At 38.9% G+C, this 16,682-nt stretch overlaps 3 protein-coding genes across 6 annotated transcripts; 1 reads left to right on the top strand and 2 right to left on the bottom strand.

The window, feature by feature from the left end:
* Positions 1–486: 486 nt before the first annotated feature.
* amigo1 (adhesion molecule with Ig-like domain 1) lies at positions 487–7,057 on the top strand. Of its 3 annotated transcripts, none has more exons than XM_056773312.1 (2): positions 487–613; positions 1,327–7,057. In XM_056773312.1, exon 2 carries the CDS (start codon positions 1,436–1,438, stop codon positions 2,912–2,914), a length of 1,479 nt encoding a protein of 492 aa, XP_056629290.1. In that variant the 5' UTR covers positions 487–613; positions 1,327–1,435; the 3' UTR covers positions 2,915–7,057. The 3 variants fall into 3 exon arrangements, with proteins under 3 accessions (XP_056629290.1, XP_056629291.1, XP_056629292.1); XM_056773313.1 differs by lacking the exon at positions 487–613 and adding an exon at positions 730–838; XM_056773314.1 differs by lacking the exon at positions 487–613 and adding an exon at positions 811–902.
* A 187-nt stretch (positions 7,058–7,244) lies between these two features.
* On the bottom strand, positions 7,245–12,441 carry atxn7l2b (ataxin 7-like 2b). Its single transcript, XM_056773528.1, is given in 11 exon segments — positions 7,245–7,361; positions 7,737–8,304; positions 8,307–8,464; positions 9,011–9,132; positions 9,305–9,476; positions 9,576–9,853; positions 9,928–9,959; positions 10,271–10,335; positions 10,421–10,730; positions 10,817–10,885; positions 12,148–12,441. Coding segments are annotated over 11 exon segments (1,992 nt in total). The 5' UTR covers positions 12,275–12,441; the 3' UTR covers positions 7,245–7,270.
* Positions 12,442–13,254: 813 nt separating this feature from the next.
* sypl2b (synaptophysin-like 2b) lies at positions 13,255–16,089 on the bottom strand. 2 transcript variants are annotated; one of them, XM_056773379.1, is made up of 6 exons: positions 16,024–16,089; positions 15,667–15,741; positions 14,882–15,000; positions 14,542–14,746; positions 13,893–14,078; positions 13,255–13,675 (listed from the first exon to the last, which is right to left on the bottom strand). In XM_056773379.1, exons 2-6 carry the CDS (start codon positions 15,733–15,735, stop codon positions 13,565–13,567), a joined length of 690 nt encoding a protein of 229 aa, XP_056629357.1. In that variant the 5' UTR covers positions 15,736–15,741; positions 16,024–16,089; the 3' UTR covers positions 13,255–13,564. The 2 variants fall into 2 exon arrangements, with proteins under 2 accessions (XP_056629357.1, XP_056629356.1); XM_056773378.1 differs by lacking the exon at positions 16,024–16,089 and having other exon boundaries at positions 15,667–15,863.
* Positions 16,090–16,682: the final 593 nt, after the last annotated feature.

Raw genomic sequence — 16,682 nt, 5'->3', positions numbered from 1 at the left:
ATTCATAATTTTTATTCATATGACGTTGTTTTAAAGAGCAGGCCGACATTTGTAAAATTCTCAATGAGCTAATGCAGTCATCCAAGAGTGCAATAACAAACCTGCAGTCAATGTCGGCAGTCCGTACAACTGTTTGGGAAATAAGTTTACTGACTCGCTCAAAAGATTTGATACAATCGTCTTCGTCTAGTTTTGTGCCAGTTGAATTGTCTTTAGCATCGAAATCCACAGCATGACTTTGTATAAAGTTATATGAAGCTATACATTAACATGAAAGCGTTCACTTAAAGGTGCGCAAAAGGCGAGAAATGGATTCGGAGTGCGGACCTTTGACTCATGATCTCTGACACCAGCAAGGCTAACACACATCAGTGATGATTTCAAAGGTGCGTATGTGAGATATTATGTGCTTTCTCTTTGCAGAATCACACTTGAGTGTTTCTCTGAGCAGGTCTGCTCATGCGCTCCTGGCGGCTGATGTATATGGAGAGATGCTGCTGAAATGAGGTGCGCGCGTTGCGGCTGCTTTATTTACACCCAACTAGCACCGCATCGTCTTAGGATATGGACTTTCCAAAGGGATTGTTATTGCTCCTCGGTGATACATCTCAAGGTTAGTACTCAGACCTTGAGCGAGTCTGTTTCTTTACGTAATCTTTACACTTGCGCATTTTATGTTCTATCGGCGCGTCTGTCGTCATTTTCGCTTCGCGCTCGGGCTGGAAGCGTTTTATTTTCACCTTCGGAGACTACACCTCTTCTTCGTCGTTTCCGTTTTTCATGTTTTCTAAATGGGAAAAAAACATGACATCAGGATGTGATGTGCGGCGGACAAAATGTATGTGAGCGCTGGATTGAATTTTTGAGGTCTTAAAATGGGATGGTTCTGGGGACGCGATACGGTGATGTATTTGGCAGTTTTTGTGAATTGTGTTTTTTATCCCAATGAAATCATTGGGGTCTGCATGCATGCATACGGTAATGGTGCAATGCTACAGCGTGAATAACACGAGTCCGTAGAGGCCATAACACGGATCTCACCACTTAAAAATACTTTTCCCCGGGACGGTTTATTCAATTATCATATAAGTATTCAATTTCAATTGCATTTTATTTAAATGGGCAAAATATATACCAGTTTTACGTTTAGATTTTGCGCTGTGCGCCAATGTGAATGAACAGGTTTGAGCTTGTTTGTAAACCTTTGCGCATGCATTAGATTAAGCGCGCGCTTGTCTTGACAATACAGCATTCGCTTTCATTCATGTTATCATAACCCTGTTTGTGAAAAGTATATAAAACCCCTTGTTTTTCTTTACATTGCAGCTTTAAATGTGCAACGGGATTGTTTCCACAAGCTGTTCTTCCAAACACTGTGAAAGGATTTAAACAAAAGTGGATTTTTGTGACTTCACATTTTACCTGCGTGTCAGAAATGCCCCCTTCTAATAAATGGTGCGTCAGGTGGGCAGTTTGCTTGTCCTTTGTTCTTGCACTGATCCCCTGGACAAGGGGATCACTGAATTGTCATAAAATGTGCATATGCGCCAGTAACATTGTAAGCTGCTCCAAGGTGAACTTGACCGGAGTCCCGAACGACCTGCCCAACTACACGTCTGTGCTCGATCTCAGCTTCAATAATATAAGCGGACTGCGCGCACAATGGACCAAGCACAAACTGCCTAACCTCCACAACCTTTTACTTAGCCACAACAGGTTGAATTTTCTCTCCTCCGAGGCTTTCGTTTTTGTAAAGCAACTGCGCTACCTTGATCTCTCGTCCAACCTCCTACGGCAGCTGGACGAGTTCATCTTCGAGCCCCTGGTCCATCTGGAGGTCTTGCTGCTCTACAACAACCACATCTCGCAGATCGACCGCACTGCCTTCAGCGGTCTTAATAGCTTACAGAAGCTCTACCTGAGTCAGAATCTGGTGGTGCGATTTCCTTCGGAGCTGATCAAGGACAAGAGCCGACCGGAGAGGATGAGCCTTCTGGACTTGTCTTCCAATCGGATCAAAGTTCTCCCCATCGCGGATCTGCAGGCCTTATCGGCCTGGGTGAAAGATGGCATGTACTTACACAACAACACTCTCATTTGTGACTGTGAGCTGTACAGTTTAATGGCTCACTGGTATATCCGACGGCTCAATTCGGCTGTGGACTTTAAGGACGACCATACCTGTGTGCATCCTAGCCCTGAAAAGCGAGTGCTTCGTGTGTACGATCTGAATACTCATATGAACTGCAGCACTTTTAAAGAAACAGATGAAGAGTTTTATTTGGACCAGACAATCTCCCTCAGATGTGATACTCGACATCGGGACATGTCCAAGACCTGGATGCTACCCGGAAATATAATACTCACCCCTGGCAATAACCACAGTTACAATGTTGACAAAGATGGAAGCCTTAAGATAACATCAATAAAACCTGAGGAATCGGGTGTGTACACGTGTTTCGCCGTGAGCGAATACCTCAATGAAACGCTCTACGTGGTGGTGAAGGTTCACAACTTCACCCTCAATGGCAACAATGACTCCCTCAACACAGCTTACACCACGCTGGTCGGCTGCTTGGCTAGCGTGGTCCTTGTCCTTATCTATCTCTACCTGACACCCTGCCGCTGTTTCTGTTGTCCAGATCAAGGCAAATCGAAGAACCTTCAAGAAGACAGCATCCACTCCTCTATGCTGAGCGTGACTCCGACGCACGAGGACATGGCAACCAAAGCAGAGCTCAACAGGCACGTGGCCTTCATTGACCCCAAGGACCTGCAGGGACAGAATGGGAAGGTGAATCCAAACGGCGAGGAGGAAGTGGATGAGGAAGCCATGCAGGGAAAAGGAAAACGAAAGAAATCTGTTGCAGACTCAATTAGTTCAGTCTTTTCTGACACTCCCATTGTAGTCTAAGGAAAGGCTGTTTACGTAAGACATAGCCAACTGTGATGGATGTGAATCTCGGATGGACAAAGAGACAGATACAGTACTGCCTCAGTTTTTTGGCTGTTTCTGCAAAACCTTTCCAGCATTTTGATCTGTAGCACTTAAGTATATACTGTGAAAAGGTCTTGCCATACTAGTGGACTCTAAACGTTTAGATGTTCCTGGAAGTTTAGGCCCAACTGGCTGTAGTCTGAAACACATGAGGTCAGAAATTTCTCAACCATCAGAATGAAGAACTGCTAGGTTTCCAATTGATAATAGATTGAATATAATCATTAACATCATAAGCATGAGCTTTGCAGACTGCTATTGTTAAGAATAGAACGAATGCCCTTGTAGCTAATAGATCATATTTACCACTTGTAATGCTAACTGACCAGCCTTATCACTTTATGTAAGCCATATCCAGTTGGTAATTGCAGGAGGAGACTAATGTACTACCGCATTTGAGACTCACAAGACTTTCGATGGAAAAACAAATAGACAGTTTTTCTGCTTCTATGGCGGATTAGAAGGCCGTTTTGAAGGAGTCGAACACTGAATAACCTTTCTGGTCATTTTAAACCTGCTTGCATAAATATATCCCTTCAACTATGTAAGACACATACCCATAATTCCTTCATTCATTTGAGAATTTTAGAGAATTCTTATAAATTACTTTTTCAAATTATTTGTTGAATTAGCCTTTTAACATATGTCTATTTGCCACTATTTGACCATGACTGAAGAATCAATATTTGTTTTCTTGTGCAAGTGGTTTGGCTCTTTGAATCTAGCCTAGTATATAGGCGAGTATTTTAGACATGAACATTCATTATTATTATTTAAATGTTGGATAGCAGTTGCCATTTTAAAAGAACTGATATCTACAAGTTCAAAACCATTTTTATTGCTGCCCCTCACATGACGGGGATAGTTCACCACAAAATATCAACAAAACCTCTATATTCTACTGAACACAAAGGAAGATATTTGGAAGAATGTCAGAAAACAAAGAGATTTTATCTCCCATTTCATCATACCAGAGTAGGTAAAATAAATATGGCAGTGAATAGGAGATTTGATTTGTTTGGTTACTAAGTGACATTCTTCCAAATATCTTCCATTGTGTTCAGCAAAACAAAGGAAGTTATTCAGGTTTGGAACAATCTGAGGGCGAGTAATTCATTTTTTGGGTGAACTATCCCTTTGAACATGTCAGATCTGCTCACTCTCAGCCACTTAATCTGTCATGACAACCAACCAGTGACATATTATCAAAATGCTAATGAAATCTTTAAATAGAATGAGGTTTCCATCTGCCTGTGTTTTCTTCTCCAAAGCTAAGATGATTTGAGGCTGGATTCAAAAGCAAAAACCATTTCAGACCTCGTTTTATTTGTGCTGCAGTTTGCACTTATGTTAGTCATTGCTGAATCATCCATGGTCAAAAGGAAAGTAATTTTTCTGGAATCCATGAAGAGCCGATTTAATTTTCACCTGATGACAAACCAAATCCAGATGGAATTAATTTTTTAATTCATGAAATTCTGCAGAACACAAAAGAAAATATTTTGACAAATGTTGGAAACCGAACAGTGGCTGTACCCATTAACTTCTATCTATGGACACAAAACTATATGCAAGTCAATGCATATCACCGTTGGTCAGTTATATGTTCATATAATAGCTTCTTTTGTAGAAATCTTACAGGTTTGAAATGACAAGAGGGTGAGTAAATGATCACAGAATTTTCAGTTTTGGATGAACCATCACTTTAACAAACGTCAAATATTTTGATGAGTTAACTCCCCAGTTTTCTCTCCTTCTTAATTATTTCAACAGGCATGCAGAGGGCTTACAAAGACGCTTTATTTGCATAACCAATATAATAAGAGAATGTTATTAATCATGACTTACCAATGTGTAAAGTTTTCTGGCTGTATTTAGGGTGTGACACCCGCTAGATCCATCCCAACGACAACAGATGCGTTGTCTTAATACACACACAGTGGATGGTTTACATATATTTCTCAACCAGACCTGGTGTTCTCGGTCGTAATCCAAGAACACTATTAGACCAAACAGTGATGTCACAGGAAATCCGAGAACCATACATGGATTTACTGTAGATACGCTGTTCCATACATACATTCTGCTCTCCTAAAATGATTTGTTAACCATATCCTATTATGTCTAAAGGCTCTGGTTTGGTTGAGACAGTCTTTCTCCTCCGACATCTTTCCCTTGTTAATTACATCTTGTTTTCTGAACAAGAGAGAGATTTGGTGAAGCAATTAAATGTTTGATAGGTGGATGAACTCACAAACAGTATTAACTCAGGGAGTGGGAATGACAGATAATAACAGCTATGGCAGACTGCAGTTATGGGCAGTTACGGTCCCTTACAAGTCTCTCCAGCTGCGATCCAAAATTAGTGTAGAGAGGAGGGAAAGAACTTCCCATCACGAGCCCTGTGGGAGGAGGGCCAGAGATCTGTGCAGTCGACTCGCTAAGATCTTTCTAGCAAGAGATGGAAGAGCAGCAGCTTTCACCCCCATTGTGTGTTTTTCTAAACTGTGCGTCCTTGGCTATTTTGCTATGAGTTCTCGTGCAAGACCAACGCTCATTACTCAGCATTTGACAGTTCATATGTGGAAACAGTATTTGTTTTTACAGTGTTTATGAGGTTGTGTCCTTTTGGTTAACTTTTTCCCTCGAGGTTCCAAAGAGGCTGTATTCCTCGTGGTTCTGTGTATTGTTGTTCCTATACAGTTGTCTAGATTCCAGTTGTGGCTATATTGGTAAACAAATTTTAATGACACCGACTGTAAAGGTCTTTTTCTGTCATGTTGTATTTTGAAATCTGATCACTATTTGTCTATATGTTGGTATTTAGGGACATATGTTGAGAAGTCTGTAGATTAAAAGTCATAAAGCCAGGATACAACGTTGAACTTTCAAAATACTTAACAAATAGAGAATATTAGATATTGTGTATCCGTTCATCATGTTGAAGGTGACATGTGTAATTGTTTGATCCTAAAATACTTAAATCTCCAATATAGTCATCGGTGAGTTGATTTCCCTAAAAAAAAGTAAACATTGTTGTGGTTATAAACATGCTCCGTTTTTGGAGCATTTTGACCAGCCCAACACGGTAACATTGGCTCAACCAATAGCGTGAGTTTGGGGCGGGACTATCCGAATGACTGTCTAATGGCAAATGGGGGAAACTGCACACTTCATCTTCTGCATATGGACTTTTAGAAGATCATTGTCAGAATTGAAAACAATTGACTATAAAAACACTGATTCTTGTTTTGTTTTTTTCTAACAGTGATTATACTCTAGATTTGAGTATTTAAACCCAGAAAAAATATGTAGTTTTGTTTTGTAGTTTTTTGGAACAGAACAAAATATCCTAGAAGATGCCTGTTCTTGATATACTTATTACATTAACTGTTTGAACCATGAAAGCTTTAGACTCCTCTACTCTCTGAAAGCAGAAGGGAAACATTGTTTGTTAGGTTACTGTAAAATCTTGAATTTTTGGGTTGAAACTTGAAGAGTTTTGGGTGGCACATATTCCTGGGACTGAATGAAAATCCCTTCCTCTCAATGTAAGGTTCTTGTAGAAAAGTATTATTTATGAATAATATAAAAAACCTTAATAAAAAGTGTATTATACAAATTTTGTGTTGAATGCTTTCTGTCCAATGTCATACATTATATGTCTGTCAAACAAATTAACGTACTGACCATCAAGTAATGGTTACTACAAACTGTTTTTGCATGGAAAAATGAAACCTAAGCATTTTTTTAACAACTCTTACATTCCAATAAAAGATAAACAGCATACAGGTTTGGGACCTGAGGGTATTACAACGACATAATTTAAATGATTGGCTTATATGTACCTTCAAAGGTATAGTTTACCCCAAAATAAAAATCATTCACTCATGTCTTCCCAGACCTCGTATGACTGACTTTCTTCAGCAGAACACCAAAGACAAAGAGGATATTCTGAAGAATGTTATTACACACAAATTCATAAAGATATTTCTAAAAAATATATTTTGTTGTGTTCTACAGAAGAATTATATGCAGGTTTTCAATGAATAAATTGATTTTCCTTGTGTTGCCTATGTACAATTAGAATGTCTAGTGCCATCTAGTGGTGGGATAAATAATCTCCATTCATTTACAACGAGAAAACAAACATGTTGGACTTTAGCAGCATAAAGAAGATCATGAGGCATTGAGTTGCAGGTTACCCACCTATTCATTCACTCACAAACAAATTCAGGATACAAAAGCATATAAACAGTCCTTTATAGTCCATCATGTGCATAATGTCTGTGGCAAATACATGTCTGTAAGCCTGTGCTTCTGGAGCAGTTTAAGGCAGACTCCCTCAGTGAAGAAGCTTTGGCTGTCAGGAGAAAAGAGCAGATGGTAAGAAAAAAGATCTAAACTGAGCAGAGCCTCCGAATTAAAGACTGATATTAAACCTTGATGATTCATATTAACAGACTATCAATCTGTGACTTCCTATGCTTGCCATTTTTCTGAACACTGTATTTTCATTCTTGCTTCAAGGATTTTTTAAAAGTTTAAGACTCAAGCTTGCAAGTTATCTTTGAATTTCATTTCTCCAACGTCTGAGTAAACTTCTACCCAAATCTACCGGAAATTTTGTGAAAGGGCAACTTGCAATAAATCTAATAATAATTCTACAATGATTTAATTTAACAAACAAGGCTTTGGCCTCTAAAATAAAGTTAAATGTGGAGCGTGAAACACATACCTTCTGTGCACCAAGTTTTTTGGCACAGTGTGAGAGTTTGAACCTTGTCTGCCATCTCCACCCCAGGATACCAGACTGGAGTGAGTTTGGGATAGATAGAAGAGGATGCTGGATTTTTGGGCACATGAAATGTTTTTGGGAAGAGAGGTGCTCCTGGTCTTATGTTTCCTGCTTTTATGCTCATACCCCAGTGTCCTGTGATTCGGTCCTCATGCTTCTCCTTTATCAGATTCTGAGGGAGGAGGAGGGGTCATGTGGGTGGGCATATGGTTGGGGTTTTGCTTGATCAGCCCCTTTATTTCAGTGGCATATACCGATGGATGTGGTTTACTGCTAGGCATGTCATTGAACTGTCCATGTGGAGATGACGTCGCAGTTCAGTACAAGATTTTGCCCTGTCTAGGCAATTCCTCATCCCCTAGGGGAGATTTCTGCCGCTTACTGACTGTGGGACTATCCTGAAGCTTCCTAAATGTGGCCTGCAAAGATTGTTTGCTGGTATGGTCCACAGTGTTGCGTGGCCGACCAGGACCTGAGACTGACTGGGATTTTGTTGGTAGTCGGTTGTTAAATTTGTAGGCTGGAGTTCTGATTTTCCTGAGGCGCAAGTCCTAAGAGAAGGGTTCTTATGGCTGGGACGTGAGGCGTTTGTGGCATTATTAGAATTGTAGGTGTTTGTGGTGACAAGGGGTTGATAAGAACATAGTTCTGAGACCTGAGGCATTTTCCTGCAGATTAAAGTTTTTTTATTAGAACACACTTAATCTGGACGATTCACAGAGACAAAAGAGGAAATTCTAAACAAAATAATGTAACCCTTATATGGTGTTTATGTTTTTTGTTACTCATTTAATCCTTGTTAAAAATGTACTAATAAAGAAAATCTATCATATGGGTAAAAGACAACATGTTTATCTTGAATAAATAAAAATGTGGGGTTGAAAAAAGAATTAATCACATGTTTTTTGTTAACACCAACTCACAGACCTGAACCCCATGACAAAGGTAAAAACAATTTGTAATTCACAATTTGACACTTTAACTCTTCAGAGCTTTTTCTCAAAAATAATTTACTTATACTTTACTTACTATTTATTTATAATTTTTATATGTATATCTTTGAAAATCCTTATGATTTATTTTCTTATAGCTTTGGAAGGACATGAATGATGAAGGATGAGTAAATAAAAACTGAAATTTAATTTGAGTGGACTTCAAATATTTACAAAACTTGCTAAAGTTAAAAGCACACAAAATGTCGTGTAGCATCTTACTTCCACAGATAAGCTCTGAGGTGCTGCTCAATCATGGCAGTGAAAGCTGAGCGCAGGTGGAGCAGCCTTCTGTCGAATGCTAACATGCTACGCCCAAGTACACATGCTCCGAAGGTACAAAACTGTGTGGAGTGTGAGAAAAGGGACACAGATGTGTTCCATGTTTCAGAATGTGAAAGGCTAAATTATTAAACAAAAACACATTTTACATCTAGTTCCTGTAGCTCATTTGGTAGAGCATATAAAGAGACGTATAAATTTCGCATATTAGGACAAAAAAATAAATAAACGTACCCCTAGGGGTTTCGGGTGGCAAGTGCTCATAGGCAGATGAACAAATTCTTTACGGTTCTCATCATCATTCTCGTCACTGGAGAAACCCGCTGAGAGAGACTCCACCTGCAACTCCTCAGAGAGCATGACCTTCTGCTCCATTTCTACAGCACTGCCTGATGGAGTCATAGACCTGTAAACTCACATTTTAAGCCCCTGTGAAACCTTATAAATAACTTTAATTCATGTGTCATATAGCAAGAAAATCTTAAAATGTTGTCTACTGTCAGACCTAATTTGGCATTTGGAGTGAAAGGGAGTGCACTGAGGTCCAAGCTGAGCAAAGCCTTCTTCAGTAACCTCTTTGGGCAGATGGGGGCGCTCTCGAGGCTTTGAGTTCATCTTTAGTTCTGTCACAAGTTGGTCAAAGGCTTTGCTCCTTCCAACGACCTTTCGACCCCATAACACTGGCCCATCATTGACCTCCGACACATTTCCTAAAATATCTTTTGTGGTCATATACAAGTTTTGAATGATTTTCAAATGTATATGTTGATGTTGTATATATTTCTATAAAATGCCTTTATGCTTACATTACACGCAAGCAGTCTTGTGCACAGTTTCTTTCTCTCGGGATCCATCACCCCACAGTGCTTGTCCAAATCACAATCTTTCTCTAAAACAAACAAACAAACAAAGCTCATTTGAATACTGTTTAAATCATGACAAAAATAGCATCAAATTATATTTAACTCTATTTGCAAGATCCAAACAAACTCACAAATACAGAGAGCTGTCATGTCACCTCAATTTTGTTCCCAAAATGACTTTATGTGAGACACTTACTAAGGACATATTTGTATGTTCTGCTGTATGCTCTTGCTCCATGATGTGGACTGTGAAAGTCCAAACTCTTCTGGAGAGGTTTCTAAGCTGGTGGGGGTGCTTTTGATGGAGTGGGTCCCCGATGGTGTGGGTTTCTGGTACCGGGGTTGGAAAAATGCAAAGGCGATGCAGGATTTCCATGGAAAATGTTATCCACCTGCTGAATACTGGAAGAGGGATGACAGACAAAATGAGAGTTTAGAAATTAATTAATGTGCGTGAGATTTTCCAAGAGCTGGTTTTGCTTTGCACCTTTGTTCTTCACGCTGTGGTTTGGAGCGTCCCTGGTGGGGAGAGCATAGTGGTGGGTCTCGTGGGGCTCTGGCATCCTGGTGCCTCCTGTCCTGACCCTCACAGAGGCTGCCGTGCTGGGAAGGGGGTTCACCTTGCTGGGACCGGTCTGGAGAGCAGTTGAATGAAAGGCCGTAGAGCTTGCCGAAGGGACCATGTCGACTCTCACAATGTCTCTCAAAAGCTTGTGGTTTCACCAGCCGCCCACAATGGATACACACCACCAGGAAGAAGTCATCATGTGTTGGGCAGTGACCATATATAGACATGTCTGTAAGAGGAGTAAAATGTTTCTAAATGAGATGACACAACGTTCCATCTGTAGTTTGAGTTTATATCCTATTCTCGCTGCAGTACCCTCTTTTTTAAGAGGCGTCGTCTCCATCGTTTTCTTCACATTTTTGTCACACTCTTCCAGAAAGGTCCCTAAAATAAGCAGTGAAACAAACAGGAAGTGAAACTAGATCACACTCACATCTATGTTGAACGGCTTTCTTAAGAGTTTATTCTGTCAAAATGGAAAATGTAATTATTCATGTGTGGGAATTTAATTGTTCAGAACTGGCCTATTTACTCAGAGCTACCTAGAAGCGTTATTCATTTGAGTGAGTCACGATGTCTCACTCAGTAACTTAAGTGAGTGAAGATGCCACCAGCATAGTTGTACAGCGAGGGCAAGCTAGTTGTAGGCTAATGCAAAGTGGAACTTCAATCTAGCATTTCCTGACACTGCTATTGTTAAAATTGTACACATTTACACACGACCGGTGTCTTTAAAGTGACTGTAACGTTAGTCTATTTATTGTTAGTTTGCTGGCCAAATTAAACTCCACCTCCATGAAAGTGTCACATCACCTAATCGCACACGAACATTGAACTCATCACAACCTCACACTAATAGACATTTTCATTCAATATTTATTTAACCATATAAAACTCATAGAGATTAAAATCTCTTTTACAAGAGGGACCTGGCCAAGAAAGCAGCTTGATATAATACATATACAAGTACAACAATCATAATTCACAACAACAAACTTTCAAAGAACAAAACACATAATTTGTTAAAAGTGTCTTGAACTTATTTAAGGACAGGAGTACAGTCAACTTTAAAATGTTTAGTAAATTATTCCAAGCAAAAGAGGCATCCCGAGATCGTGATCAGTATATTGTGTACATGGGTGCCGGAGATGTTAAGGACCCTACGGCTCCCTCCCTTCTTCTCATCGGGACCTGGGGCCTCATGTATCAACGCTGCGTACGCACAAAAACGTTGCGTACGGTAGTTGTCACGCTCATTGTCGGATGTACTAACAGTGAAATTAACGTGTGAATGTGCATTTACAGCTTTGTCCGTACGCAATGTCCTGACTAACGTTGCTGAACAAGGGAGCTGATCGAGACACATGGAATGTCTCTCTTTTGGCACATTACAAATTCGTTTGCGACTCTGAAGCTTTTAGGTAGGGGTCTATATCAGTAGGCGGTGCGCTAGGACCTGGGAGATTTCCCGAATGTACCGCGAGTCGAGGGTTGAAACCCACAAGGCTCTAGGACCCGGTTGGTCCTTAGATTGGTTCCCGGCGTTCGGGGTCGGCTTATTTCGAAACAAATCCATTTCCTGTGCTCACAAGGGACGTTTTGTGATTACAGACGAAATTATCAAGAGCGGAGGTCGTTTCACTCACCTTCCGGTGTGGATAGGGCCGCTTTGTCGATCAAAGAGGTCCAGCTTTGCCCTACAAAATCAAGAATGGCAAACCGGCGATCTAGGGCAGCCATTCCCGTTTCAGCGCGTGCAGGTTCCGCCAACATCTAACTTAGAAGGTTGTGGATAGAAGGGACACAGCTACGGCCAGAAAGTGGTGCAACATCTTGCCATATATTTACAATTAATAACATCTAACGCCAACACTAAACCTAACCCTTACAATAATAATAAAATATAAGTCAACAGCGTCACAAAACGTATGCGGTGTTGAAGTGCGCATGCCCAATGGAGGTAGCTGCGTGGATCCCTTCTAGCCAAAACATCTAGAGAGGTGATCTCACATTAATTTCCGAATTCGTAAAGATTTAAACCATGCAAAACATAGCATAATTTGACAAAGAGTCCCCCATATCTAATTTCATGAGGCAATAGCAGATTGTGCCAAAACCCAATTTTATTGAAATCAATATTCATAAAATAGTATTTGAGTTTACAAGATTTAAAAATCCATTCAATATTTAAGTGTAGACATGCATACTGAAGAGCTGTAAATTCGTCTGTATGTTTCATCAAAGAAAAAAATATATCATAGACATATTAATGTTGATTTAGGAAAAAATTTATTGTGCACTCTCTCGTCCGTACCATCTCCCTTTCTCATATAGGAAATAACCAAGGAAAACCCCCACTGAAATATTTTTGAAAATAACATCATCTGTGTGTGAACTACACAGAGTATAACACAACCTCATAATTATTTCAACAAATATTAAATCCTTTATGCTTTTAATAAATCCGCTACTCTTCTGTAACTCATACAAAAAAGGATAAAACATGTTGTGCCTGGTTTGACATGTAAACATTTGAACAATTTAACGGAGTTCAAGGTGCAAACAGAAATTGCATTTAAAGCAAAATGGAAATATATATAAGATGACAAGGTCAAAGTGGAATAAAAACAGCAATGAGAATACGAGAACGTGCAACAGCAATTTCTATAAAAGATAACACAACAATCACAAAATCAGGTTAAAACCAACTTAATACCATTCAGTTAAAGGTATTAAAAACACACAGAGTCAAGTAATTTCAACAATTTAATAGTAACATTAAAGAGATGAAACGTAACATTTTAATGACAGCTGTAACAATTTACTGCGTACATACATGTTTGTGCCCAGGTGCAATTGTACCTTTAAAATATAACAATGCACATTTTCCAAATATACAGCTTTGCTGTAGTGTGTGCAAATTGTATAGAACAGTATAGAAATAGGATGACTGCTTATAGTGCTTTTGTGACATGAGTCATCTTATGTATATCCAGGATCAATCGGCAGAGGTGTGTTGCATCAACACCTGCTTGATGAATGTAGATGGGACCTGCCATTTCATTACGGTTGTCCTGTTTCCTCTTGCAGATTCACTGACTTGTGGAATGGCGTCTCTTTATAGATAAACCAGAAGTTTCCTCCCCACAGGATAAGGTTGAGGAATCCAAAAATCTAGAAATAAGCGATGACATCAAATAATAAGCAAAGCATTTTTTTAAATGAAAAGGATAAAATACAGTATACAGAAACATACAGTATGTGGATCCACTGGTGAAAACATGACTTGCATTATTAGCCTCATTTGACCTTTTATTAAATCTTAAAAATTCATTAGAAAAAGATGTATAACGTCAGTTGATAATTTTGTAATATGTCATAATTCTCTTACCACTGAGGAATCGAGACGACCCATTAGGGGAACATGCCCAGCAGTGCAACTGTTGAGTTTACAGACTTCAGGTATCGACACTAGTGTATTTGGACTAGTTGCATGTTTCACATCAGTGAGGCCTTTCCCCCAGGCAGAAGATGAAACCAGCCACAAAAACACGAAGACCCCAGTTATCAGCAGATCCTGTAAAAAGTTAAAGTGGTAAAATAAAATATAGTTTTACTTCACACAATTGGTCCAGCATGTCCTGTTATCCTTTTGTTTAGAGGCAGACGAGTTTAACCAGTTGAAATAAAGACCATTCAATGCATCTTCTCAAGCCTCAAGCTTTCAAAAACATTTGTAGCGGCTGTCAGAAAAACTCACCCCTCTGTTTCTTAATTTACACACCAATGTGAACGTTTCTCTTAACACCCCACACAAAAGTTTGCAACAGCACAGAAAAGTTTCAGAACTCAGTTTAACTCAAAGGTGGTCATATTTCGTCCCAATTTGTCCAATGCAATGGCAATATGTAATTTCCCGTACAAAAGGGTGAATCTGTGACTTAAAACAGTTTAACAGCCCACATATCATGAACACCCAGTGAAGATTTACAAAAGCAAGAGATATCTAAAAATAGGTATTGGTTCTTAAACACACTTACAACAATGGGGCCACGTGGAGACTCTCGGTAAAGGTGCTGGTAACCCAGGTACAACACAAGCGTTGCAGTGCAGTAGAAAAAAGCCAGAACACCAACAGCGACAAAAAACTCAGCCGAAGATGAATAATTTCCAATCAAATTCATGGTATCAGACTTTGTCTCATTGACCTTGCATGTTGGGACTTCGTAACTCTGGGTGTTAAGCCTGTGTAACATAAACATTGGATGAAAAAAATCTGTATATTATTGAAAGGAAATGAAGGAAGAATGTATTGGCCGGTCTCTGTCAGTGTATTCTATAATCTTAAAATCAGTATAACCCAAACTTAGTGACGCTCACCTAAAAGGGTAGCTGAAGGTAACAAGAACTTCATGGTTTCCCTTGCCTTTACACTGGATGTTAAAACTTGTGGAGCCAGAATACCCTCCTATTGTAGCAAATACAAATATGGCAAATATCTGCGGCAATAAAAGAGAAAGAACAAGTGAACAGAAAGAAATTGGTTTCAGGTTTGGATCTATGGGGGCTACATATTTTGTGGCATTTATGAAATATAGAAATCATAAATGTTACGCAATCAAACATCCGAAATTAAGCCCACCAACTAAACTTAACTGTTTTACAGGAAATACAAAAAGCAAATCATGCCTAATATTATACGGTATACAAAAAATAACACAAAGAATTATGAGCATAGTACACCAATACGTTATGTAAATATTTGTATAATAGTGAGCTATGTATTAAATAACATCATGATAAGATTAAACAAGAGATTAAATCATAGAGAGTAACAAAAATGTAAGATCTTCTCGGCAAATTATCATGATTCTTTGCTTTGTAATAAGAGTGTAACCACTTATTACAAAGGCAGGACAACAATTAATAGGCTTTTTGACTCACAATATGACTTAATCACGTATTGCACACGTTGCATCATTAAACTTAAAGATTGAAAGCTGTTTTTAACATGTTTCTTTAAATAAAGTTTTTGTTTAAGAAGCATGTGACTCAAATTATGAGTTTTGACTTATGAAACTTCTATAAAGACATGTCTAGGTGCTTTAAAAAGTAATGCACCTTTAAATGCCTTAAACATAGGCATTAACTTTTTAACTACTTACCCATTCCAGTACACGTATAAATCCCAGTGGTTCTTTCAACGGGCCGAGATCAAGTTGAAATCCGCTCATCGTGCTCTGCAAATAAGGCATCAACAAGGACACGTCAAATGATTGTTACAACTGACAGGAAATGGTGCGATAAACTCAACTGCTGTCGGAAATGTGGTGAAACGCTAAACGAGCTGTGGCGCGAGTGTCAGTCAGCACTTCGCAATTTTTCCTAAATAAGTTTTTACGCTAATTTCATCGTATCTGAATAACATACTCCGGTTGGCAGATGTGAATGAACGTTCGTATGGTGGAGAACATACAGTTAATTTCAGTGATTATAAATCAATAAAGACTCCGAAATAATACCTTGGTAAGTCCACAGTCAAATATCTAAAAGTTGTCAAAGTTTTTTTCCCCTTTCTGCTTAATGATTTTAACACGTGACTCGTGACGTACTACCCACCCAGACGTATGACCGGAGACATAGCGGAAACTTTAAGGAAATTCGTATATTCGTTTATGATCGTTTAACACGTTAACTTTTAATGTTTCTTTTAAATTGCACCATAGTAATTCACGTTCATACACATTCATTATACATCATCAGATACATAGTATAGTTACAATAATACAGTAATACGTTTATATTTCATCGCTAATTTCTAAGTAACTGTTACCTAAATCTTGTGCTCGTTTAACCAACTTTGTAGCTTTTTAAGATAAATTTATACAAAAAAGAGCTTTTTATAAATTTCATAAATTTACTTGAACTGGACACTATTAAAGAGCACGTAAATGACATATGAGTGCTACCTGTGCATACATAATTATTAACTCAAATGAGCTGACTACACTAATAAAAAAAATATGTTTAAAATACTGTACATCTTCATCTGTTGAAATGAATTTACGTCTTAAACTAAATCGACTTTGAACAGCCTTGACGTAGTATGACCATAAGAGGACGCCCTTATCACGTTGTATTTCACGAGAAGGATGCTTTGGTTAAAGGGATAAAGTCCCTC

The sequence above is a fragment of the Triplophysa dalaica genome, chromosome 18, assembly GCF_015846415.1.
Source record: "Triplophysa dalaica isolate WHDGS20190420 chromosome 18, ASM1584641v1, whole genome shotgun sequence".
In the NCBI taxonomy this organism is placed as follows: domain Eukaryota; kingdom Metazoa; phylum Chordata; class Actinopteri; order Cypriniformes; family Nemacheilidae; genus Triplophysa; species Triplophysa dalaica.
The sequence above is the reverse complement of the archived record's forward strand: the minus strand, read 5'-3'. Positions and strand labels throughout refer to the sequence as shown.

Coding starts and splice junctions, on each gene's coding strand:
- sypl2b (XM_056773378.1), bottom strand. CDS start 15,756: ATGCCTTATTTGCAGAGCACGATGAGCGGATTTCAACTTGATCTCGGC. Junction 15,001..15,666: donor TTATACGTGTACTGGAATGG/GTAAGTAGTTAA, acceptor TTATTGCCGCAG/ATATTTGCCATATTTGTATT. Junction 14,747..14,881: donor ACCTTCAGCTACCCTTTTAG/GTGAGCGTCACT, acceptor TATGTTACACAG/GCTTAACACCCAGAGTTACG.
- amigo1 (XM_056773312.1), top strand. CDS start 1,436: ATGCCCCCTTCTAATAAATGGTGCGTCAGGTGGGCAGTTTGCTTGTCC.